This window comes from Haliaeetus leucocephalus, unplaced genomic scaffold (genome assembly GCF_000737465.1).
Source record: "Haliaeetus leucocephalus isolate CR32 unplaced genomic scaffold, Haliaeetus_leucocephalus-4.0 Scaffold730, whole genome shotgun sequence".
NCBI classification, from domain to species: Eukaryota; Metazoa; Chordata; class Aves; order Accipitriformes; family Accipitridae; genus Haliaeetus; species Haliaeetus leucocephalus.
The window spans coordinates 1,684,447-1,709,605 of record NW_010973166.1 but is presented as its reverse complement, the minus strand read 5'-3'; the positions used below and the strand labels follow the sequence as shown (position 1 = coordinate 1,709,605).

Below are 25,159 nucleotides of genomic sequence, written 5' to 3'. Positions count from 1 at the left end.
CAAACCACATCTCAGTTGAGAAGGCTCCAGTTGGATGCCTCAGTTGGCAATATGGCCAATAACCAAGTGTGTTACAAGCTTCAAAGAATCCCTGCTGGTGATGAGAAGACAGTGTTAACTCTGAATCATACTGATGGCAAGTATCATTTTGATACTAAAAACCTCAGCTGAAGAAGACACCAGAAATCCTGGGATATAGAAGGGAATTTTGGGGGTCACCATGGGGTAGCTTGGAGGATACACCATTCTGGTTCTCCATCAGGGCACGGGAATCACAGTCCTCCCCTTCAGAGCTCCACCCCACATTGTCCCAGCCACGTCCCACTCAGCAGGGACTGCTCTCAACTGGCTGCAAGGTCTCTGAGCAATGGAAGCACCTTCAGAGTGCCACCAGCATCTCACACACAACAAAAACCCAGAGAAACGGGGAAAATACTCAAGGGAAAATATGTGTATGGAATGATAGAGAGAAGATGAGTTGGAAAGGACTCAGCTAAGTCCATGCCGCCCTGTCCCATCCCCACCTGGTGTGAGGTCCATGCTGGCCTTCTCATTGCAGCCCTGCAGTGAGTCCAGGGTGCGGGTGACCTGGCTGGCGAAGTCCTCCCCGCCGTTCATGCACTCACGCTGGAGGTGGTGCCGTAGGTCGGTGATGTCATACTCATAGCCGTCCAGGATAGGGGTCTCGCGGATGCTGAGCGTCCCGCTGGAGTTGTGGCCCTGCACACGGGCGTTGCGCAGGCTCTCCCGCCCGTGGCCCCCGATCAGCACCGAGGGGATGTAGTGGATCTCGTTGGCTGCCTCAGCACTGGCACTTTTCTGGGGCTGCGGCACTCTGCGCCGCTTGCACCACCGCCGGCGGGTGTAGAGGATCATCACCAGGCAGAGGATGGAGAGCAGAAGGGCGATCATCCCTCCCTGGGGGCACAAACACAAGCAGGGCTCAGCCAGGGACCTGCGCCAGCCATGGCCCAGGGATGCAAACACCCCAAGGATGCTCCGGGCTGGCCAAAGCAAAGGCAATGGCGAGAGGAGCCCAGTCATGCCAATAAAAGGGTGCTGGCACAGGGAGCGCCCAGATTTGGCCAAGCGCTCCCAGTTGAAGCCTGCCTCAATCTGGACCAGCTTTGAAGTCACCACTGAGGCATGAAAAAGCAGCATTTAAAGCAGAGAGTGTTTAGTTTCACTCTCTCACGACACGTCTGTGAAAGCAGATATCAGATTTATTCAGGCAAACGCTCCTACAGGCAACTTTTTCTGACCCATTTCCAACCAGTTTCAGGGCTGTCACTCTCAATCTTGGGAGATTTTCCCAGGGTATACTGCAGAAATTGCAGCACGGATTAAAGGAGATCAAGGCTCGAGACAGCCAGATGACTGAAGCGTTGTTTGGGGAACGCCAAGGGGGAAGAGACTGAAAAAGCTCCTGCCCCACAGAGATGGACCCCAAAATTGCACCCAGCCCTGCCACCTCACCACCCTCACCCTGCCCAAGGTCACCCTCCTGCAGAGACATCGTCACTGCACACAGATAGAGGCAGCAAGATGAAAGCCCAAGCTGGCCCTTTACACCCAATCTGCTACTTAATAATACTACTACTACTAATCATCATCATCATCATGCAGAGCAAGCTAACAGCTCCATGTCCATCCATGGCTCTGGTCCCCCTCCTCTTTTCTATGCAATAGGTGATCTTGATAAAATAAAATATTAGTAATAAGCTGCTCCATTAGGATAAAACATTAAGGGAATTATTGAATAAGAAGCAGGAGAGACAGCTGGAAAAGGAGCTCTAATGGCCATTACAGGTTAACCATCTTTCATTCCCAGGATGACAGAGCTGCGACGCACCCTCACAGCCTCTTTCCAAACTTTCTTTAAAAAAAAGGAAAGAAAAAACAAAGAAACTCCAGTGATTAAGGAGACAAGCAGTCTAGCAGAGGGGTGGGGGCTGGCTGGCATGCGACGTCTCTCTGGCCAGGAGCCTGCAGCAAGGAGGATGGGAGATCTCTCGCTGGGGCTGAAAACTGGCACTGGATTAATTTCTGGCCGTGTTCATACTGAGTTTTTTAGTGATAAAGTCAGGGCCAATTCTCTATCACATTCAAATCCCTTTGAGTTGCTCTGATCCCTAAATAAGTGTGGGCTATCCCCATCGCCACCGGAGATGGCCTCCCATGTCATGGCTCTCCATCACCCTGGGGAAGGGTCCACCTGCAGATGGGGTGACAAGCAGGTGGGAGTAATACTGGGGCCTTCCTGGCTTTCCTTTGCTTTCCTCTGTATGCACATTAAATCCCCCAAACACCAGAGAGCTCTGCCATATGCCTGTGGTGGTAAACAAGGGAGAGCAAGCTGGAGCTCGAGTCAGGTGGGTGCCCATTTGTTTAGGACTGTGTCTGTGGGTTCTCAAAAAAGACCTGTTATATAATTGAAACTGAATTTCTTCTGTCCTGATAGTCTGAGAGCAAAAACTATCCCTGAGGAAAAGCAGCCTGTGGCCACCTAAGATGAAGATGAAAACCAGAGCTTGAGCCCCTCCACCCACTGCTCTTTGGAGGGGGTCAGATTATCACCTCAGACCCCTGGTTCCTCTCCATTGGAGCACAGAAAACCCATTTTGCCTTCATCCCCCCTCAACCCACCACTCGCACAATGGCTGTGAGAGGAGCCCTGCACTGGACGGGCGCAGGAGCGCTTCTCACACAGTCCACGTGCGGACCGCTGCCATGGTGGATACAACCCCTCACTCACTTCTTCTCTTGGCAACCACATGGGAAAGAAAGAAAATCAGCCTTGAAAAGTCCATGTGATCCTGACTCCTGGCACAAAAGCCAACTTCTATTTGTCAGGCCATAAGGATGCTGCTGGAGCAGAGCTGAGAGTGATGAGGAGAAAGGGGGAGAGGGAGGATGCAACCTGTATTTACACATTTTGGTACGAGAGCAATGAGTTGCAGACATCCTTTTCGTCAGCTCGATAATAAGCCTTGTTTCAGGCACTCCCGTCTCAATCTTGGGATTCAGAGGTAACCAAGAAGACCAAGACCACTGTGGCAGAGTGGGGCCAGCCTCTCCAGAGGTGATGCACCCTCTCAGGAGCAGCTGGGAACGGACAATAAAAAAAAAGATAACCATGCAAAATGTTTTTGGGGATGGCTTTCCCAGTGTTTTGGTTTTTTTCCTCCAGACTAATCACGCACAAATGATGGAGGAGAAACCTGGCCTGGGGCTGCAATCTGGAAGAGCTATTGACGCTCTCATTAGGATAGGCACCATTAAACAGCCTGTTTGCGGCCTCGGCAACACATTGTCTCCGGCTAATTATCTTCCAGTGGCACAAAAATTGTCAGATTCTTCAAATTTTTTCCAACATAACAAAAAGAAACAACCAACAAACCACAGATCCACCTCCAGCACACAGATCTCTGTCTCACCCTCCTTTCTCTGCCATCAAAGCCTCATCCCCGCATATCTGGGGGGAGGAGAAAAGCTGTGCAGCCCCCGCGCATGGGATGCTCTTGCTTACTGCACACTGCGAAACCATGGCCACGGGGCTGCAGCTCTGATAAAAGTGGTGGTGACAGCACCCAGTGGCACCGTGACACCCGCCGCGTGCCGGAGCAGCGGGTGCTGGGCACCATCCACAGGGCAAAGGGCTCCTGACCAAGTCAATGTGAATTAACCCCGGGTTAAGGTGGTTGAGACCTTCAGAGGCCAGCACCCTCCAGGGATAAAGGCGTTCCTGCAAACATATTTGCAACGGAGAGGTTTAAAGCAGCCCAATGTTAAAGCACCGTGCATGCAGCATCATTCAGAGAGGTGCCCAAGGCATCTTAACCAGCCCCCAGAGGTGGGCCCCATTCCCCATCCTAGGGCAGCTGGAGCCAGATGGGGAAATATATGGCTTTTCAAAAGCCCCTATATTTTCTACAGGCTTCTGGACACCTAAACAGGGGCTGCCTTTCCATCACGTACCATGACGGAGATGTGGAGGATCCTCAGCTCCTCTTCTGCCGACTCAGTCTGGGGCTCGTCTGTGGGGTCAAAGCCGGGCAGGTTGGGGGCCCCGTCTTGGTGGTGGATGTGGAACAGCAACGTGCCGTTCTCCAGCCACTGCTGCCGCCAGCGCACCAGTGGGATGTCGTCTGTGTTGCCCGAGATCTCTGCAAAAGCAAAGCCAGTCATGCGGGAAATGTGGAGGAGAGGGGTGATGGGGGACATTTGCCTCTTCCCCAAAAATGGGTGGAGGGACCAAGGGACACAGAGAGCAGGCTCCCTCTGGTCACCTCCTCCCAGCACCATGGCTGCCCCTACACAACCCACACCCTGAAGGATTAAAGTGGAATAAAATCATATTTCTGGGTAAAATCCAGATGTGGTGCAGGGACAGAGCGCTTACCGACAGCATCTCGAGGCCAGAGCCTGGGATCCTGGCAGCATCCTTCCAGCCCTAAATTGGACAGGTTTCACCCACGTGCTTCATGATAAACACAGCTCCAGCCGTGGGGAGCAGAGGATATAGGACAACTTCTCGGTAGCACTAATGGGATCATTGGGACCATGCCGCAAATTATTGCAGACAGAAAGTATTTCCCATCCTTTGCGAATGGAGAAACATGCATGTGGCTGCGATCGCACCTGCAGCTATGGCTCTGATTGAGGTGCATTCAGAGATTTTCTGTCTCTAACCATTTTTTACGGCTCCGCACACAGGACTCAGCCCTGACATCTGCAGATGTACCTGCACCTTCTGCCCAAACACCCCAACTTTCCCCAGGTACCTTTAACTTCAGGGTTTGGGGGTAGTGGGACAGATGAGCAGAGCTGGGCTGAGGAGTGATGGCAGCAGAGGACACCCAAGCAGGAGGAGCAGCTGAGGACAGGGACACAACATGTGCAGCAGGACACTAAATGCCTAATTAAACCAAATTCACCTGGCTGACTCCAAAGTTTCAGGGACATCCTACGGCTGGCTTTTAGCAAAAGGGAGGGTGACACCAGCACATCCCTAGGAGAGACGGGCACTGTTTTAAACACCACCTCCATCTCAGATCAGATCACCTTGATCACCATCTCAGATCACCTTGATCTCAGCCCTCAGCTCAAGCCTGCCATTTGCCCAGTAGTTCTTTTTCCTGAAAATATAAGCTTCTGTTGCATTTGTTGGAATGACCATTAAAAATGTGATGAGCTTCCCAGCGAGATGCAGCTTTCCCTCCTGTCTCTGCCCCATGGGAACGATCCAGCCAGACCCGTCCACTCCGTGCCATTTGTAGGCATGCGTTTTGATGGCAGTGGGAAAGAGCCCAGCTCGCTTTGCAGATTGTCATCTTTATTTTGCTTGTTTCATGCTGCCTTCAAATGAAAACTGGAATTCAATTACAGTGCTGAAAAACAACATTTTAAATTTACTGTTAATTAATTTCATTAGGCTGCCTTAAGTGAGCTAGCTACTGGGGAGGGGGAGAAAAATCTGCATCAGGAACCAGGTTCATCCTCCCAAACTGATTTGATTAATCAAAAGAAACATTAGCCGCGGAGAGCGAATTGGCAGATTGTTTCTGCTCAGCACGGGCCATATTTCTGATGGTAATCAGTGCGCTTTGAGTGTCCCAAGCAGAGAGATGCTGAGCTCTCCTCGATGACACCAGGAAGCAAAACCAAGGGGAGTTAAAGCATCTAAGAAGCCAGAAGCACTTTTGAAATTCCCTCTAACCGCTGAGCTGCGTGTTTAGGCACACAGAGCCCCTTTGAAAAGCTGGTCCTGGGAGCCAGGAGGGTTTGAAAAAGCAGATCTCCTCCTCTCCCACCTGGTCTTTATTCATGGGCTGAAAAGGGAAAACAAGCTTTCCTGCTTCCCCAACTCCCTATGGCTTCTCAACTTCAAATGAACCAGCTCAAATGGAAGAAAATATTCTCCCCGCACCTGCCTGCTAACGTGAAATTAGGAGTAATTAAGGCAAGAGCTTTTATGCACAACAGGAACTCAACGTACTGACATTTGGAAAAATGTAAATACCAGCATTTGTTCCATTGTAAAGAGTGAAAATAATAGATACTAAGTATATGACATTGTGACATTTAGAAAGCTAGAGTTAAAGATGTTTTCCCCCTGATCTGACATATCACTGAAAAAGCAGCACCCTTCAGCTCATTAATATTTGAGGAGGACTCCTTGATGGGAGTTATTTAAATGATTAATAGATTATAGTAAATTTAAGCCTTGAAATAGGTTGTCATAATTTCAAATTTATTTAAACAGGCTTATTTTTAAAAAGAAAAATGTATTTCAATAAAAAATTGATTCTTGTTTTAAAAGAGCACAATCCAGCCACAGAGCCTGAGTACGTTATCCTCTCCCACCAAACATCACAACACAACCCTGCAGCTGCAACACACACAAGTTAGAAGTGTTAGAGACAGACAAAACCACCCCAGAAATCAACTGCCATCACCCCAAACTGACAGGCTATGACTGCTCCATCACACTGCAGGACAGGGCTGCTCCACTGTCTCTGCTCCTGCCCTGGGCAAAGGCTCTTGAAGGCAGTACCTGGATGAGTGAGCTTCAACCTTGGACCTCCTCCTCAAAGGTCGTAGCAATACCCCAGCTGCCCCTGTCCCATTCCATTTCTGCTCAAAAAAATTGTACATATAAATGCTTTCCTGTGCCTATGATGTTCTCCTGGAGTTTGGTTCAAGCAAGAGCAAGACCAAAACAAGACAACCAAGACAAAGATGAAGACCAAGACCAAGATTCCTCCCTAACACAGCATCGCTTTGCTCTCTCTTCTCCCAGTCCAATGAATTCCACTTTTATCTTTGTCTTGCTCTCCAAGCAGACATCTCATCACCTGGTGGGAGATGCTACAGTGACCCATGAAGCCAATTGGGGCCATTTATCTGGGTGCCATAGGGGCTCAGCTCTGCCATGGGGCTGGCAGGTGCCAATCCTACTGGCCAGCTCATACTGTGGGGCCAGGAGACCCCAGAAGAGGTAGGAAAGTGGGCAGAAAGCAAAAAAAAAAAAAAAAAAGCAGGGGGGAGAGGATACTTTCAAGTTCAAAGTTTGAAAGATATTGATGATAGACCTGGTCCCTGCATGGCTTTCATTAAAGCCTTGGATATGAACCCATTAGCACTAATATTAACTTCTTGCACCTCTGTTAAAAAATAGCCTGCCTGAGTCAGGGGTTAATAACAGTAGGAGACCACTAATTAGGCTGTGCTGCATTCACCTGGTATCAAACGTGGCCCAGGTCCTTCATACCTACAGGAGCAGCAGCCTCCAAAGACCCCAGCTGATGCTTTCAACATAAGGGCCGTGGCTGCTCCCCTCCCAGACCATCTGGGGGGATGGAAAGGGGGGTAGGGAAGGTTGTAGAGGAGCAAACTGAGGAGAGGATGAAAGTCCAGATGAAGTTGCTGGAGGTGGCTGGATTTATACCGCTTCATTATTGATCATCCCAAATAACCTCATTTCCCTAGGGACAGCTGTTCCAGCCAAAGCAAACCCAGTCCTTCTAGAGGCAACACCTCTGCATCTCCCAATTTTGGGAGGCAACACCTCCACCGCAGCCCAATTCTGCACCCGAGCTGGTGCAATGCTGAAACTGTGGCCCCCTGAGCCCAACATCAACATGGACCCATTCCCGTGTCCTCATTGCCCCACCAAGACCTGGCATCGTGGCACACAAAGAGAGCAACTCTCCTTAAAAACACACACCAGCATTTTGATGAAAAAATAAACCCGGCAGAACAATTTTCCTTTCCATTTGCAAGCGTTTTGCACTAATAGATGCCTCCGATTAGTCAAATGAACTCTGCCATAATGCCAGTCTCTGCAGACCCATTTCATACAGCAGAGTGCAGATTTTGACTTGGACTTATATTTCCTCATTAACATTTAAGCCTGGCTTATTTTCCACCTGGAGCCTGACTGTGTTTTTATTTAAGTTCCCCATTAGCTAAGGCTTTTGCTCTGTGTCTAAACCTCGCACATCCTTTAAAGGGCTCTAACTCAGCTAAAGCAAGCCCTGGCCTTGTACTCCTCCAAGGGTCTCCAATGTCTGAAGTAACTCAGGAGACCTTCCCACCATGAGCCACTCGCACTCTCTGTTGGGACCTCAGGCCTTGATTACTATCAATTCAGATGTCAAAACACATATTCTGATATTTTTTTACTTTGAGGTTTTTGTGACACAACTTTCATGGGATAATATTCATGTTTTTATGGGCCCATTTAAAAATATCACATTCATCACTGACTATCCATATTTTATTTGGATTTTTTTTCCCGTCTCCAGTCTCAGGTAGGAAAACCAGCTCATTCTGTAGGTCATTCTGCTTTTTCAAGACAATCCAGCTTTTCCATACCAGCAAACACAAACCCCACTTTGTCTATTAGGAACCTGCTTCATGGAAGAGAGCACCTTGGGCAAAATTTCCAAAAGACCCATAGACATGGCAGAACCTGAAGGCTCAAGGAAAAGGCTCCTGCTGTATCTGAAGCCACTCTCTGCCTAGGTCAGAGAGATCACCCCACCACGACGTCTGCATGTGGGGCTGGTACACGTGAAGCCATTTAGCTGTCATAGCAAGGCTGACAGCTAACCAGGTTTCTCCTTGAAACATAGGGTGCCTTTGCTTTTAGGAAGGTCATCATTACATTTCAAAGCTGCAGCCATGCCTTAGCCTTGAACTGGGATTTTTGTCCTGAATATTCCATGGCCCTAATTCATGCCTTTCTTTAACAACAAAACCCTCCATCACTCTAGGAGCAACATTGTGCCGTGCAGCCGTTTCCAGAGCGAAGGACACCAATTCATCATTAATGGGGCTGAGTTGACCTGGTTTGCTCTGCAGCTGCTGACCTTACAACACTATGTGCCACATCGCCCTGCTCTTCCCTGCAGACACAAGCACGTGCCCAACGACACCTGTACAACATCCCCTCCGAGGTTATTTTTTCACCGCTTTTGTCAATTTTGACCAAAAGCTGGGAAAAACAACGATCAGACTGGGACATTTGCTGGTGTTTGATTTTCACTCCTGTTTTGTTAGTCTGGGCCCATTTGCTGTAACTGTGACCTACAGAGGAGATGTGGGAAGAGAGACAAATCCAGCTCCTGGACCAACACTTGGGGGACATAGTCATGTAAAAAAAACCCCAAAGCCCCACACCACAACAGTGAGCAAAAGCAAAATAAAGAGAATGTGTGACAACAACCTACAAGATGCAAGGTTGATATATAAACCGCAGAAAGGACCACATCTGTAGTTGATATCCCACCCTGCAATGCCATCACATCACCTCTTCCAGAGGGAAACCTAGGTCTCTATGGAAAGAGCCCAAATGATGGAGAAACTCCCAATCAGCCATGGAAAATTACTGCCCTGGCTAAATCGCCTCCCAGAAAATCAGTGAGATGGAGAGCACGAACCCCTCAGCCCAGATGGTGCTCACGTACAAGCAGCGGAGGAGGACAGCTGCTGGACTCCACTAACACAACAGCTATCGCTCAGAAAGGGTGAGCAACCAGAGAAGCAAAACTTGGCAGAGGAGACCCCAATTGCTTTAAAAAGCTCTTGTGCATCACGGAAATTACAGACCAGTAAATTCTACTTCTGCCCTGGACAGTTTGTTAGAGGAACCAGTAGGTGCGTGGGTAAATATGGGTCGCTCAACACTGTAAGCCAGTAGGTAAGGGTGATCCAGTTTGATGGACTCATTTCAAAGAGTTCTTGTCAAAATCCACCCTCAAAGTTTCCCAAAGCGCCAAAGTGGGGTTGGGATAAGAGGGAAAGTCCTCTTGAAGCCCACCAGGTGGGGGAGGAGTAAGAGGTTAGTTTTCACAATGAAAGGAGGTTACCAAGAAGCCCCGCAGAGATCTTTGTTAGGACCTTGGCTGTTCAGAAATGCTGTAGAAGAGGAGGCGAATGACAAAGTTGGTCACCAACGCTAAATTTAGTCTCCTCAAAGCTAAAGCTGCGAAGTACTGGAGGAAAGTGGGCAAGGAAGTGGGCAGGTGAAATGCAACTTTGGTGAAAGCAAGCCAATCTCAAATCCTGCAAGTGGTATTCAGGTCAGCCATCTCATAACAGAAGAGGCAAAGTTTGGAAGGTTTGGAGGAGGGGTACAAGGAAGATGAGATGTTGCAAATGGCTTTGTGGAGAGGAGAAACCAACTGTATTAGGATTCTTCAGCAAGGAAAACAAACAACTGAGCAGGGACATGATAAAAGCCTATAAAAATCATGAAGCCAGTGGAGCAGTGGGAAAGGCAATGATTATTCACTATTTCTTGCTTTGCAAGAATCAGGTATGTAAAAACTAACAAAAGGCTCTGTTTCATCCACCATAAAGTCTGAAAGCACTGAGAAAGGAACCGAATTCAGGGAAGACAGAGCTGCCAGTGGCTATTGAGCCAGACAGCCCAGAGACAAATTCCAGCTTGAGAAATCCCTGCAGCACAGACCTTGGCACTAGGGAAAGGACCACGCTATATATGCTGCATTTTTAGCATTTTTCCCCCAATTATCAGGTACTTGCTATGGCTGGAGATGCCAAGGGACCACAAACCTGCTGCCCCCCACACTGCCCAGTGTCTGGGGGATGCAGGGTGGCTGCAAAGCCAGGTAGGTGCTACCCAGGCCACCTTTCAAGGACGTGTCCCACATCCACATGTCCCTTCAGGAGCAGCTGAGACCCTCTGCTCGTCCAGGCACTGTCTTGCTGAGGGAAGGAGACCCCAAGGCAGCTCTCTCCCATTAAGACAGCTCATCAACACCCAGCTGGCAACTCCCCCTCTCCAAACCCCAGCCCTCCATGCCGTCAGACCCTACAGACCAAAGACGCCTGCCAAGATTACCTTCAGCTTTCCAAGCCAGCCAGTGATTTTCATGGGGAGGCAAAGGGCTATTTATATCCATCGCGGGCTGGCAGGGAAGGTAATGGCCAGCCACTCCAGCCCATCTGCCAGGCACTTAGCAAGACATCGGAGCATATCGTACAGGCGAGGTCAGGCAGCGGCGGAGGTGGGACAGGCGGGGGTGGGGGAGGATGCATTACAGTGATGACATGGACTTCACTTCAAGGGTAAACTTCAGCCCGCTCCTGCAGACTAATTTGTTTAAGTGCTTGTTGCGCCGAGGCCAAGAGGTTGGGCAAATTAGACATTATTTTGGCGTTTTCATGCTCAGCACAGGAAACGAGCACGACCGCTCGTTCCTCATCTCCTGGGGGGAGAGCCAGGACCTGCCAGTCTTCTGGGACATGGGAGGGACGAGGTGGCCCTCCCAGGGGGTGAAACAGGATTGAAATAACCCTGTCTGCTCTCCTGCCAACAGCAGGGCCAAGAGTTTTATCAAGAGGCGATCCTTCTCTTCCTCTCACCTCCCCTGGAGGGACCAATGCTGGTCTTGGCGGCAGGACGAATCCTCACCACTGGCCCCATACTGGGATGAAGAAGGCAGGCATAGGCTACTGCTGTCTCAGTCTAATGTCATAAACTCTTCAGTGCTTGGGAGCTCTTACCCAATTTCAAGCTCCATTTTCAAGTTTGTGGAGAGGCTTTGAAAGATAACGGGGAGAATGAAAAAAAATAAAAAAAGAAGAAGGAAGAAAGATGTAGAAGGGGAAAAAGTTAACTGTGCATCTTGAATTTATCACTCTTGAAAGAAGAGCTTGTCAAGAGGGCCAGAGACCAGCCAGTGCGCAGTGATCAATGGGAGGACTTTTGGGTCTAGTCAAGCTTGTTTCAGATTTACAGGAACTGAATGGAGGCATAAATCTGTCGCCGCCTGACGAAAATGGAGGTAATTAAATCTGCAGGTGTATATAATTGTCATATTGATGATCTATATAAATCAGCAGAGCCAGCAGAGGCACAAAGCACCACGCTGAGCACAGAGCCTCCCCACGAGGAGCTGTTTGCCCAGCTGCCTGGCCAGGGGACAGGGCTGGTGGGTGCAGGACACAGCCCTGGGGACACTCCTCTCACCCGCACAGACCTGCCCATCACCGCGAGAGACCTTCTCCAGATTGGCTTCATGGGCAGCAAAAGCAGCAGGACCCCCTGCTGCTTTCAATGGATGCAATTACCTGTGGTCTCATCCTGGCTACTGCAAAATCTCCGGTGACTTCAGGAGGATGAAGATGGGACCCCAGGCGTTGAGATGCCCGACCATGGATGCTGCAGGGGGGCTCTTTGCAGCCGCTTTGAAGCTCCGAGCCCAGGTGCAAGCGGGGCACTGACTTGATCTTGTAGTAACTCTTTTTTTTTTTAATTTATTTTAACCTTTGTTATTTTGGGAACTTTGAAGCCTAAGCTGCTCTGAGGCGGCTGCCTTTGTAGAAAGGACAGAAAGTGCAGAGCAGGGATTTGAAAGAGGGGGAGAAATAGGGAGGGGAAGAAACGGTGCTTCACAGCTGAGATCTACAACAGCTCCTTCACTGTTTCTCCCGCATCCCAACAAACCCACCCCGGGAGGCACTCGGGGCTCTTTTACCAGCAGCTACAGGAAGTCTGGATGCAAAGCAACCACGGTGTCTTCCATTTGTCTAACACTGTGACCCAGAGAAACCTCAAACACCATTGCACCCCTTCTCCCACCTCTCAGTGGGACACCCCTCAGTCCTTGGGGTGGCTGCAGAGCATCCTTCCCAGTCGCCATTCCTGATGTGCATGTCAGTGCCATGGGGACACATTTATTCCCACTGTGCTGGGAAGGACAGGAACATGAGTGAAGGCTTTCCCATCATCTTTGCCAGCCAAGCCCCCTTGCACGTGACCACGGGCCAACCCTGCTTCCCAGGTTGAGTGCTACATACGTGAGGCAATTGGATAATTAAAAATTAAGCAAGTGCTTCTGCATTGCAGACCAAATTATGTAACACCGCTCTTCAGTTTCAGCACCCATCAGCTTTCATGCGATCACACAGCAGTACAGCCCTGCCTGTATTTGCCTGCCTGTCGTTTCAGGCAGGGCTGGCACCATTGGTAGGGAAAAGGAAACCCCAATGTCATAACCATGGGCAGAAAGTTGTCTCGCATTCACATGGGGGAAAAAAAAGGAGGAAAATCTACTGATTTTCTTAGTCCAGTGCTGAAATCTGAGATGGCCAGAAAAAAGAGGATGGAGCCAGGATGCTCCAGCCCAACCAAGTGCCAAGGGTCACCCTGTCCAGGACAGCACCCCCATGACCAGGGGTTTTCTGAGAGAGGGGCTGCTGCCTCTTGCTCCTCCTGTGCCAAAGGGAAACAGCATCCCATTTTAACAAATAAGCAGCATTTCTGTAAGCAAACAAAATTAAATCAAGGCAAGGAAGTGAGCTGTGTTTTCGGTATCTCGAGAGGGAAGAGCCCTGCCAGACTCTGAGCACCTGGTAACTGCAAACTCCTGCATTTACAGCCACATATTTGCTTTAACCCCGCAGGCTCTGGCTGTTGCTGAGACTGGGACTCAGCAACCCATCCTGCCACCTCCTCCCTTCCTTGGCCAGAACCCCGCTGAATACACAGGCATGGCCCCTGCAGTGCTATTCCCAGGACATGGATCCTGCCACATGGTGCGAAACCAGCCATTAATTCCTGCTGTGATTAGCCCCAAAGGGCGCTTTATTGGGCTTTGTGCACGGTGGTTTCAAGAAGCCACCAGGGATGCCGTGGCTCACACCCGTGGCGAGTGGCTCTGCCAGTACCCTCCAATGCCCCTTGGCTTTCGCGCGGTCTCTCCGGTGATTTACTATCTCCTGCCATTGCGTCTCTCCTCCCACCTCGTGGCCCTTCCTTTCCTCCCCTCCCTCCATCACCCCAATGCTTTCCTGCTGCTGTTTCACACACATGCTGCTTTTCATCCCATGGCACATGAAAAGCCCTTCTTCCCTGGTGCTGAGCTTTAATTAGAAGGAGGCAGGATCCAGCCCGGGCTGTCCACACCATCATCATCCCGCAGGGAGACATGCACCACATCTGTCCCACAAACCTCTGCATCCTTCATTCAGGCCCCAGCCCCAGTGCCCGCAGGGCACCCCTTCACCCCAGTTTGTGCTGGCCGGCGTTGGGGGAGGACTGGGCAGGTGATGCTCAGAGTGGGCAGCTTGAAGCTGAGTCCTCCAGCTGTTAACCAGAGATGTGCCTTACTTGACAAGCAAGAAAGGGGGAAAATGTGATAATAAAAAGCTGTGGAAGCCAGCCCAGGTCCAAGGTTGACTAAGCAGGCTCAATGCATGTGATGTGCTCCCCTCCCCAGCTCACAGGCATTTCCACCATCCACCAAGGGGACCGCGCTACTTCTCCCGCACACCAGGTCTGAGCTCACCAGGAGCGCTGCACACCTGGGAAGAAAGCAGCTCCTGCTGAAAAGCTAAGAAAATTGATTCGATTTTTCCCTGGAAGGTTGTTTCAGGCACTGTCTTGCTTGTGGATGCTCGGACACATACCCCAGCCCAGCTAAAGCTGTGCCTTGGCATAAGCTGGGACGAGACCCCCTGCAGCTCCCCACTCATGAGCTGGCAGAGACATTTCGAATTCCCCTCAAATTCCCAGGCCACATGTGTCATGTCTGCAAAGACAAACTCCCTGGCTTGTCCCTTTTGCCAGCAAGAAAGCCAGCAGCTCCACGGCAGTGCGACAGCTCTTGAGTCTCATTGCTGCTCCTCTCCAGTGCTCTCCTGAAGTGGCAAATGCCAGAGCCCAGTTATTTCTGGCTGAGCAATAGAGGAAAGGTGGGGGAGATGCAGCTCTGGGATGGGAAAACAGCTCCGCTCTGTCATGACTGCCGCCAGGAAAACAGCACCCAGAGAAGCTCGGGGCTGGCCCAGGGTGGTGGGAGGCACAACGGACTCTCCAGTCCAAACCTGACATTTCCAGGAGATTTCCCAGCGGCTGTGGACACCAAGGACATCATTAGGGGAGCAGACGGGCTGAGAGCACCACAGCAATTTAAAGTCTGTGCTGAGTCAGACCTAGCCACAGCAACTTAAAGTCTCCGCTGAGCCAGACTTAGCCCCACTGGCACCCTGCAGCCACAGCTGCAAAGTTGACCCTGGCAGGAAAATTTGGGAGCACAATGTCTCCTCTCCCAGGCATCTCCCCTTGCCCACCGAAGCTGGCCAGCTTGACTGATCCCTGCAGGAGTCTCTCTGCCGTGACACTGCCCTTCTCGGCAGGACAAAGGGCACTACCTCCTGATGCCACGCACATAAAGACAAACCACCCTGACCTGCGCTGAGCCGCCTGCCCCCATGCTGGAGCTGTGCCCTGTAGTCATTTCTCATATCCTCACTCCACCTGCAGCACCCTGAACCCTTTGCTCACACAAACATTCCCTCCAAACCCTCCACCTACAGAGCTAGGAAGGGGGGGTTTAAGCCTTAAGCCACCTCTTCTAAAAAAAACCCAAACCCCTGCTTCTTCCTCCGTGGTGGAGAAACCCCATTATGGGAGGGTATTTGGTGGCTGCGGGGCAGCGGCACTGAGAAGTACCGGGATTCCACCGGCTGGGCAGCTAGTTCTCAGCACCATACCCTCCCTCTCTCACTCCCCTTGGGATGCTGAAATTAATTGCCTTGTCTTTTGGACCTTTTAGCTGGAACAAATAAAAGAAAAAGGGCGGGTGCCAAAACCCGTAACAAGGTCTACAGTTCCTCTGAGCTACAAGGGCTGCTTTAAATTTCGTGGTTTTTTCCTTTTTTTTTATTTGAAGGAGGTTTCCATGGTAACTGTCTCCCATCACACAAGAGCCTGTCCCTGGGATATTTCAGGGTTGCTAATATCTGCTTTCCCAGGCAGCCACTGTGTTGTGACGGTGACATCGCGGCTGGGTTTTTTGGCAGGGGAGGAGGGTAGGGGTGCAGGAGAGAGGAACAGGAGGTGCCACTCCCAAAAACCAAGGCCAAGGTCCTGCCTGTACCTGGTTTCCCCTGCCCATCAGGCAGACCTTCATCCCAAAGGGCTCTGGCAGCCAGGTAATGGTTTCGCTTGTACCGCGGACCCAATTCAGGGAGCGCTCCCAAGGCAACACAGCCCTCGCCGGGCCAAGCAGAACCAATGTGTCCAAGCAAGGGCATGGGCAGGGTCTCCTTAACATCTCCTGCTGCCTTCTCCAACCCTTCTCCAACTTCTTTCCTCCACCAGGTTAATTTTCAGCTGGATCAGCTCCCCACGGGAGCAAAGCCAGCTTCCTGCATCCCCCATAGCTGCTTGCTGTGCTACGCTCGTTAGTCATCCTAATTACTGAAATGTCTCAGAGCCAGCTAGGAAAGGGACCGTGTCTCCTCTTGCATCAGGGCCATGGACCCCAAACTTCTGCAACCGACATGCCACCACCAGCTAGAGGGTCCCTCAAGGATCCTTTACTTCTCCTTCAACTACAAATGGTGAAAAAGCCCCTGCCCATTCCCCAGCAGATCTCAGGCTCTGCAGACAGGACACAGCGGAGGGGATGGGCTCAGCCCCCCTGTCTGTGCCCATCACCAGCAAACAAGACTCTGCAACAAAGCGAAGTGCAGGATCAGCTTAGACCACGTCTCAAACCAGACCCCAAATAGCCCAGCGCCAGCACCACGGGGTGAGCATCCATCCCAAGTATCCCCCGGCTGTAGGGCAGCAACACAGGATCAGAAATACTAACGTAGCCCGCAGGAGCGGAGGAGGATGCTCTCCTCCAGGCACTTTCTCCCTGTTAAGCCATAGCAGGCAGCCAGAATCTGGCAATCAAAAATCTTCCCTTATCTAGACAAATCCCTCAGCCATCAGAGTGATGCTGCTTGGTGTGAGCTGCCTGCCACAGCCAGGCTGGCTGCAGAGAAGCCAGGGCCTGGCAATTTGCAAGTAAAAGGACAACCAGTCTTAAAAGACAGAGCCATTGCCATCCAGATGCTGCCTTAAACCTGCCAGGCAAAAATGCCTTCATTTGAAGGACTGCTCTGCAGCAAGACTCCAAGAGAGATGATTTCAGAGCCTCCATTTAGCTGGCTAAGCAACCATTAAAAAAATATAAAATAAAATTAAATTAAATTAAAAGGTAGGAAATGGGATGCAGCCCAGGAGCAAATGCCGCTAGCATGGGGGGAGAGATAGCAGAGGTGAGAGAGCGGCATCAGGGAGGTGTGCAGCTGCCCAAGTGTCCCCTCCACTGCTTGGACCAGAGCCAGTTCCAGGGGGTAAAACATGCTTGCAAAGCTTTGGGGGTCTTTGAGGAGTGCCCATGCGGGCAGCCCAGCCCCCAAAACTGGGACAGGTCTCGGGGTGAGAACGGGAGCAAGCCTCAGCATCCCTGCCAGGATGGGGTCTGAGAAATTAAGGCTGCAAGTGATTAAAAGGAGCCAGGAGCATTGCCCTGCACGTCCAGCCAAAACAGGGGGCCAGGCCCTCCGCAACCCCCTTGGCTCAGCACCAGTCCCCTGCCTGCCCTGCCAAATGCTGCCGGACTCTGATACCCACCACTGAAACGCCAAGCAGCCCCACAGCCCGCTCCCCCCGCTGCTTTCTGGGTCAGCGAGATCCCCTCCCAGCCCCGCTGCCGCTGGAGCCAGCTGGATGCGCAGTTGCTGTGGCAACGGGTTCCCAGAGACGAAATCCCTATTTCTTTATTTTTTTTTTTCCTTGGTTAAGAAAAAATGTACAAGAGGCCCTCTACCTCCACCGTGCCACCGAAACCTCTGCTCCCAGTAAGAGGGCGGGTCGGCGATGGACACAGCATGGGGGCAAGGTGTCCGTAAGGATGGGGACGTGCACCCTGTGCCTCCCTCCTGAGCCTCGGTCACCCCCACTTTGGCCATGGGGGACCTCATCCTCCTCCCAGGGATGCTGCCCACTTTCCTGCAGCATTTTCCACCCTGACTGTTGGGTTTTAAGGGCTGCCCCTGCTTGTAGCTGAGCTGAGGCTGGTGCTGGGCTCCATCGCTTGGAGGAGGGTGTGTGACCAGGCATGGGGGAGCACTCAGTGCTTCATTTGCTCTGAGCAGGTCACCTCACCCACTCTGGCCCCATCCTTCAGCTGGAAAAGGGATGTGGAGAGGTCAGGTCTACATTGCATGGCCAAGACCAAGGGCAGGAACACGGTCCATCAGCGATTTGCACCCAAACCCTATTAGATGAGCCTGTCCTCTCCCACCAGGTGCTCCAGAGCAGGTCCAGGGCAGGGTGCATCCCCTCAGCAGGTCCCTCCCTGCTTTGCTGGAAGCTCTGCAAGCCCCCAGGCGTTGCTGAGCAAGCATCTCACACAGCAGACCGGGCAGACTGTAGCACTCTGGATGCTGTGGACAACATTCCACCACCAGCAGCAACCACTCCGGGAGGACACAGGAAGAAGGTGGCACCCCTGGATTTGGAGGAGATGTAAACCCCAAAGCATCCATCTCAAATGCACCCCACGGTGACGGGAACTGGGGTTAGGACCCCAGCTGGCAGCAGAAGGGAATTAAGCTCATCCCACTGTCAGGGTGGATTTTGCCGGGGGGCAGAAGAGCTGCTGAGACGGGTTGTTTTGGGGTCCCTTCCCCACCACATGTCCTGGCGTGGGTGGGCTGGGATCCCCCCGGTGAACCCCTTGGCTGCCCTCCAAGCCTCCCGGCATGGAGGTGCCAGTGGCTGCCCCCTCGGCCGGGCACGTGGGAGCATAGATCATACCACTGGGTTTCAGTGCATGTGACAGTGTCCAGGATCAAAGCCAAGTTCAATTAATGGCTCACAATCTTATTAGAGAAATTATTTCAGGATCTTGAGTAAAAGTCCGATATATCCACTCCATTCCATTAGTCAGGCTCATTTAGTAATTCAATCAATCTAAGCAAGGCAATTGAGCTCCTCTGGTATAATTTAACTCCGTTATTCTCTAGGTACTTAAGAATTTCTTAATATTTGCTCCATTATTTCACCATTACACCTATTTCCAGGTGCAAGGTTCGCACCTGAGCAATGCTGTGGGTCCAGCGGTGGGACGAGTCCCACTGCAGCCCTCTGCCATGCCCTGGCCTCGTGGGATGGGGACACGTGACAGGTAACGGGGGCTCCAGTGGTGATACTGGGGTCCCCTCACCTCCCTTGGAAATGAAGCTGAGCTGGGGACCAGCACCGCAACACCCCAAGACCCACTTTCCCACCGTGGCAAGCCGGGACCAAAGACCCACCGTGTGTGCCACCAGCTTGGGGACCCATTGCTGGCGCCCAGACCCGGGCAAGAGAAGCAGGGCCAAGCAACCCACAACGAAAACTCAATAGGATGCTCTTCCCACTTGACGTGGAAGTGAACAAAAAAAGGGGGGGGGGAATAACACAACTCTGCAGCCCCTTGGCTCCTGCTTCCCTCCTCCGGGGCCATTTAGGAGCCAGGGGTGAGGGTAGGTGGTGGGGGGGGACCACCTCCCGCAGTCCACGGCAGCAGGGAGATGCGTGGGATGCAGATGAGAGCCGACAGGTGTCACATCTCACCGCTTCCCCGTGCAGCCTGGAAGGAGAGCTGGGGCGGGCAGGCACGCTAGCGGCCCGTCAGCCCGATTAGCAGCATCCCCCGTCCCCGCAGTGGTCTGTCTCGCATCCCCACGGCCCTCCATGCTATCCCGTTATTAACCCAGGGAAGTCATGGCCAGAGCATCCACCAGCACAGCCAAGAGCTTAGCTGAGATTTAACAGAAAAATGGATTAGATATTTTGGGGAGATATTCAAGAGCAGTTAAATATGCCCAACTCATCGGTGCCTTTGAAAAATCTCACCCCTCTAAAAAATTAGAATTGATTTTGTGTTTAAAAAGGAATCTATTTAATTTAAAAGTAAGATAATTTGAAATCATGACAGCTTGTATTAAGGCCTGAGTTTATGATAATCTATTAAAGTCATTGAAGTTAAGAACCTTCTCCCATCCTCTGCTGCCAAGGCTCCCATGAGGGAGATGGGAAGCAGGAGAAGTTGGGGGGTGAGGGGCTGCGCTGCCCCTGTTTCAGAGCACGGCAGCTGGGCTGGAAACCGGCAAGTCAGAAAAAGCTCCTTCAGCTCCTCCACTCTTAGGGAAAAAAAGAAACAGGACATGAGAAACCATCCAGTATTTCAAGATCTTGAATTATCTGGCACCCAGAAAGCATGGGTTTGACCCATTGGCTCTGCTTTCTAATTCCCCAAGTCCATTTTATGCACAAAACCACATTTCAAGACTTCGCTTTTCAAATATCTAGTGCCTTACTTGGGTGAAGGAGTCAAAGACACCATCTTTCGCGCGTTTTTTAATTGCATCGCAAATCTCTGCTGAGCCCAAGGGGCCACGGGAAGCCAGGAGGCTAATAAATACCCCGCTCACTGGTTTATAACCTGCAAAGAATGGGGCCCAAAAAAATTAGCAGCTCGCAGGAGTGTGAATCCAGTTAATGACATATCAAATGCGGCTGAATGCTGCCAAGCCAAGCAGTGAGCAAGAAGGGGGTGTGAAGGTTAGCGGACAGGGAATATTGAGCTGCTAATTAGCATTTCTTAATGTCCACTGACCAGTGAGACTCGGCCTCCCTTCAAGAAAAAATACAGCTAATGCAACAAACACAAAAGGAGATGAAAGTCGACCATTCCAAATGGGGGTTTCCTTGATTTAAAGCAGGATGGAACCAGGTGATTTTAAATGCAGGCAGCCCAGTGCACACCAGCAAGCAGCTCCATCCCTGCTTCCATGCCCTCGCAGCTTCCCAAAAATTCAGGAGGTGGGAAAAAGCCCCGCAGCAGAATGGGGGGATGGTGCCGGCGTCCCTCTGAGGACATGCATATAAAAACCATGTGGGTTTTTATGGGTACGAGCATGAAAGGCGATGCACGTGGGGACCGCGTGCGCCAAGCTGCTCCTGAGCACACGCAGGCAGCGAGGCAGCACGTGCACAAGAAGGCAGCCAGCGTAATTAAAACATGCTCCATTCATTAGCAAGGGGAGCTACAAAGCAGCTGAAAGCGCTGCCCAAGCACCTCCCCTCACCATAAACCAGGGGTAATACCCCCCAAAACTATCCCTCTGCTTTTGGAGGAATGTGGGAGCAGCCAAGGGGTCCCCATGTTTGGGAGGGTTGAGCACCAATGCACTCGACACACCTGCCTCTGGCACTGGGAAGGCTGGAGGCGGGGGAGCAGTGAGTCCCAAAAATATTGCACGCAGGGCAGGCAGCAAGCAACGCCTCACCCTTTTGGGTAAAAACGAATATAAAGCTAAAGCCACAGGGCAGCAGATCAAGGCAAGTCAAAGCAAACGCATCCTCCCCAGCTGAGCCGCAGCCCATCGCTACCTGCAGCGGGGAGAAGCAAATGCACGAAGGGGATGGATGCCAGTCCCCTGCCGCATGACTTTCCCACCGCCCCACCCCCAGACCCCCAGGTTGGGCAGACAGCCCCCGGGTCCCCATCATCCCCACTGGCACAGGCAAACCCCAGAAAAGCTTGGCTCGTGGGGGATCCATCAAAGTCCCTGCCACACAACCCACCAGCAGCGAGGGGATGCCAACAACCTCCACGCTCATCATTAAGCTGATTATGTCACCAGAGCATCTCATCAGAATTGTGAAGTGACAGCCATTTTTGGGGTGCCCAGTTCAACACAGACCCCCAGCACCCTACTTTTAGCAAGCAACATATGCGGCTCTCCAAGACCCCAGCACATCTCTAGCTGGGGGAAAAACCTTGACCCATGTACCATCAGTGGGATGCCCGGCTCAGCCACCATGGCATGGAGGTGCCACCAAGGCAGGGCAAACCACACATGCCGGTCTCCACGAATGCCAGCCAAGCTTGAAAGCACTTGAATTATTTAGGGGAGTTTTGAGGGGGACAACCAGGGCCAGAGGGGGATGACACCTGGCCACCCTTGGGCTCCCCAATCCTGACCCTTTCCTGGCTGCTCCCCCTCGCCCCTTCCCCTGCCACAGTCCCAGCCTGCTGCAGCCACCTCCCCGCATGCTCTCACCCTCTTTGCAGGGAAACTGAGACACGGAGACACCTCGAGAGAGTTGCTCGAGAGCCCATGTGGCAAAGCCAAGGTGCCACTGCAAGGAGCACTTGTGCAGCACCGCCTGCCCTTCATGGTGCTCCCAGCCCAAACCCAGACCTTCCCTGGCCTGAGGGCAGCAGCCTGGGGTCTGGTCCAAGCCCTTGCCAACCGGTGGGGCAGCTCCCCTCCCCTCAGGAACCTCTTCCCTCTACACAGGCCCTGGATCCAAAAACCACCAAGAGGAGAAGGAGAAGCTGCCCAGCTCCCCCCAGCTGAGATACTGAACCAGACCAGGCTCAGAGGCACAGACGTGGGTGTGCAGATTATCCACCACTCTGACATGTTATTATACATTCAAACTCAACAAGGTGGGCACAATTAATGGATCTGGGGTTTGCCAGGGGTGGTGCAATCAGCACTACGGGAAGCCTGGTTCCTAGAAGGATGCTCAAATACACCCTCCAGCCCATGCATGAGGGCTTGTAGAAACACAAACAGCTGTCAACACCAGTTCCACACATCGACCTGACGTGGCCACATCCCCACCGAGTGCACAGCACCAGCAGTGATGCTCTCTGCCCCATGAGTTTCTTGGGCTGGAGGCTCTCCAGCTCCAGAGGATGCAGCCTCTGAGTTACCAAGTCTGGGTCTTGCAAGACCTCTATGCACTTCAGGGCTTCTGCCATGCAAAAGCAGTGCCCAGACTAACAACAACAACAACAACAATAATAATAACAACAACAATAATAACAACAACCACACATGGCAAAGCAGCACAACAACAATAATACCACCCCCCATGGCAAAGTGGCCACACCAGCTTCAAAGCAAGCCTTTCTCTTACGGGAAGGAGATGTAACATGGCATTTCCCAGGACTCACCAAGCCAAAACCCTGGCAAACAGGGGGCCCGTGAGGTGCCCTGTCCTGCCAGCCCCGTCCGCAGCCCCAGTATCCCAAGCTAGGAGACTTGTACTGGGACCACCTCTGTGTCCCCACAGCCCAAACCCCTGCGTGACAGGGGCCGGCACAGCCCCATGCACCCACAGGCTCTCGGGGGCCTGATGTGCCAGCAGTAATGCCCAGAAGAGAGCAGCCACTGCCGGGACATCTGGGTGCTCTGACACGGGGCCAGCCGTCCTCGTATTTATCCGGTGGTGATAAGCAGAAGGAGGTGAAAGCAAACCTCTGCCTGGCATCATCAGTGCAAACCCTGGGTGCAGGGGGGGGTTGTCAGGGCGGGTGGGTCCTTTCCTGCACCTGGAACCTCGCGGATTTGAAAAATCCTCAGGGAAATCCCCGCAGTACCAGCAGGGGCCATGGCCAGGGACCCCCACCCCAGCAGCACCACACATCCCCACCCAGGCACTCCCCGTTAGCAGCACCCCAGGCCCCAGGGCCCATCGAGGTCCGGCTCCCTGGAAGCGGGTCCGAGGGGGGCAGGGGACAAGCACCTGTGTCACCTTTGGGGTGTCAAGGCAGCACGGGCCTGGCGGCCATGCCTGCGCATCCCCCTGCATCCGCCTCGCTGCCGCCCCGTTGCCACAGCAACGCTCTCAGGCCTCCGCCGCAGCATCCCGCAGCACAGGGCTTGGACCGGGGGACCTGGGCTTGGCACAGCCCACTGTCCCCTCCCCACACGGCCCTTGGCCTTGAGCAAACCATCCCTGGGTGTCCCCGCATACCCCTCCCGCCCCCTGCCATGGAATCAACAGCCCCCCGCCTGCCTCTGCCTTTCTCAGGGGAGAAGGGGGATGCCCACGCAGCAGCGAGCGCTGCCTCGAGCCCACGCAGCACCCAGAACCGGGGGCTTCTTTGTGCACAGGGGGGTCTAGGGGCCATGGAGGTGATGAAGCACTGGGGAGAAAAACCCAGGCTGGGGCCACCACTATACTCTGCCCGCACACAAGGGTGGCACAGAGGGGCAAGGCCACGCAAAGCAAGGGACCAGTGCCTCATTTTTGGGCTGACATCCAGATGAGGGTGGCATTTTAAAAACTTCACAGGGCACCCAAGGTGCTGCCGGAGCAGCAACAGATGGACAGGTCTTGCAGGAGGTGTGCACAGTCCCCACGGGGCTGCTAGGAAAGCGATGGTGGCATTTGCCTGGGGTGGGGAGGTTACGTGCTGGCGGTGATAAGAAACTGGTATTCTGCACAAATATCACTAAAAATTAAAAATCTCAGCGACTTGCTCCAGGTGGCGGGGAGGGAAGCGGGTCCCTGTGCACAAGTGGCAGAGGCCTTGCTCTGGTCCCAGCATAAACAACAGAGCAAATTGTTGGCTTTTTTTGGTGGAAGAAAACTGAAGCAGCTCACCAGATTTGGGCAGATGTGTCTCACACAATGGGTGAAGTGCAGAGTCCTGGCTAGAGCAGGTGGGAACGACCCGGACCACGTGAGCAGGCCAAAGCCTAAAAGCTGAGGGCAGGAGTCCTGGAGACAGCACACCCAGGTCGGGTGGGAAATGCTGGGCACTGGAGTATTTTTCCAGCAGGCTACAGGAAAAGTGACTCTGCTTGGGGGCAGACAAAGCAGAAACCCTCACCTCCAGGCAGCCACGCTGGAAGCAGGCTGCAGGCCTCCTGCCAGCACAAACCACTGGTGGCCACGCACCGAGCTGGAGACAAGCCCCGCAGATGCCAACCTCGGCATGCACCCAGCACCCCAGGCCTGCAGCATCTCCACGGCATCCAGCCCGGCGCTGCAGCCGGTGCCGAGATCCTGCTGCTGTTGCTGCAGCTGGGCGAACCGGCACCGGGGGCCGAGATTGCTGCTGCCGCTGCTGCTGCCGCAGCGGGGAGAACCGGCACCGGGGCCGAGATGCTGCAGGGTACCCGCACGCCGGTGCCGCAGGGAGGAGCCCGGCGGCGGGGGATGCTCGGGGCCGGCTACCGGGAGGGGAGGGAACCCCCCACCGCGTACCGGCTCTGCCCGCAGGCCCGCCCGGAGGCTCACCCAGCACGAAGTAAGGCAGCTCCGTATTCTCCAGGTCATCCACCACCACCATCTCGCCGGGGAAATCGTTGCGCACGGAGAAGAGCAGCTTGGGCTCGGCGGCCGAGGGGCCGTGCATGATGCTGAGGTCGTTCTCCCGCAGGAAGGGCAGAGCCGACACCGTGATGCTCTTCAGCTTACACTCCAGCTCCTTGGCCGCCGCCTCCGCCGCCGCCGCCGCCGCCTCGGCGGGACCGCTGCCCGCCA

General features: G+C 52.9%; 1 protein-coding gene across 1 annotated transcript in view; it reads right to left on the bottom strand.

The window, feature by feature from the left end:
* ASTN1 (astrotactin 1) overlaps positions 1–25,159 on the bottom strand; it is a 63,838-nt gene that overhangs the window by 28,826 nt on the left and 9,853 nt on the right. Inside the window, exons 5-7 of the mRNA XM_010580723.1 lie at positions 24,914–25,149; positions 3,979–4,166; positions 525–918 (exon numbers count right to left, since the gene is read on the bottom strand). Coding sequence (XP_010579025.1) covers positions 525–918; positions 3,979–4,166; positions 24,914–25,149 — 818 coding nt within the window. The remainder of the gene's footprint in view (positions 1–524; positions 919–3,978; positions 4,167–24,913; positions 25,150–25,159) is intronic.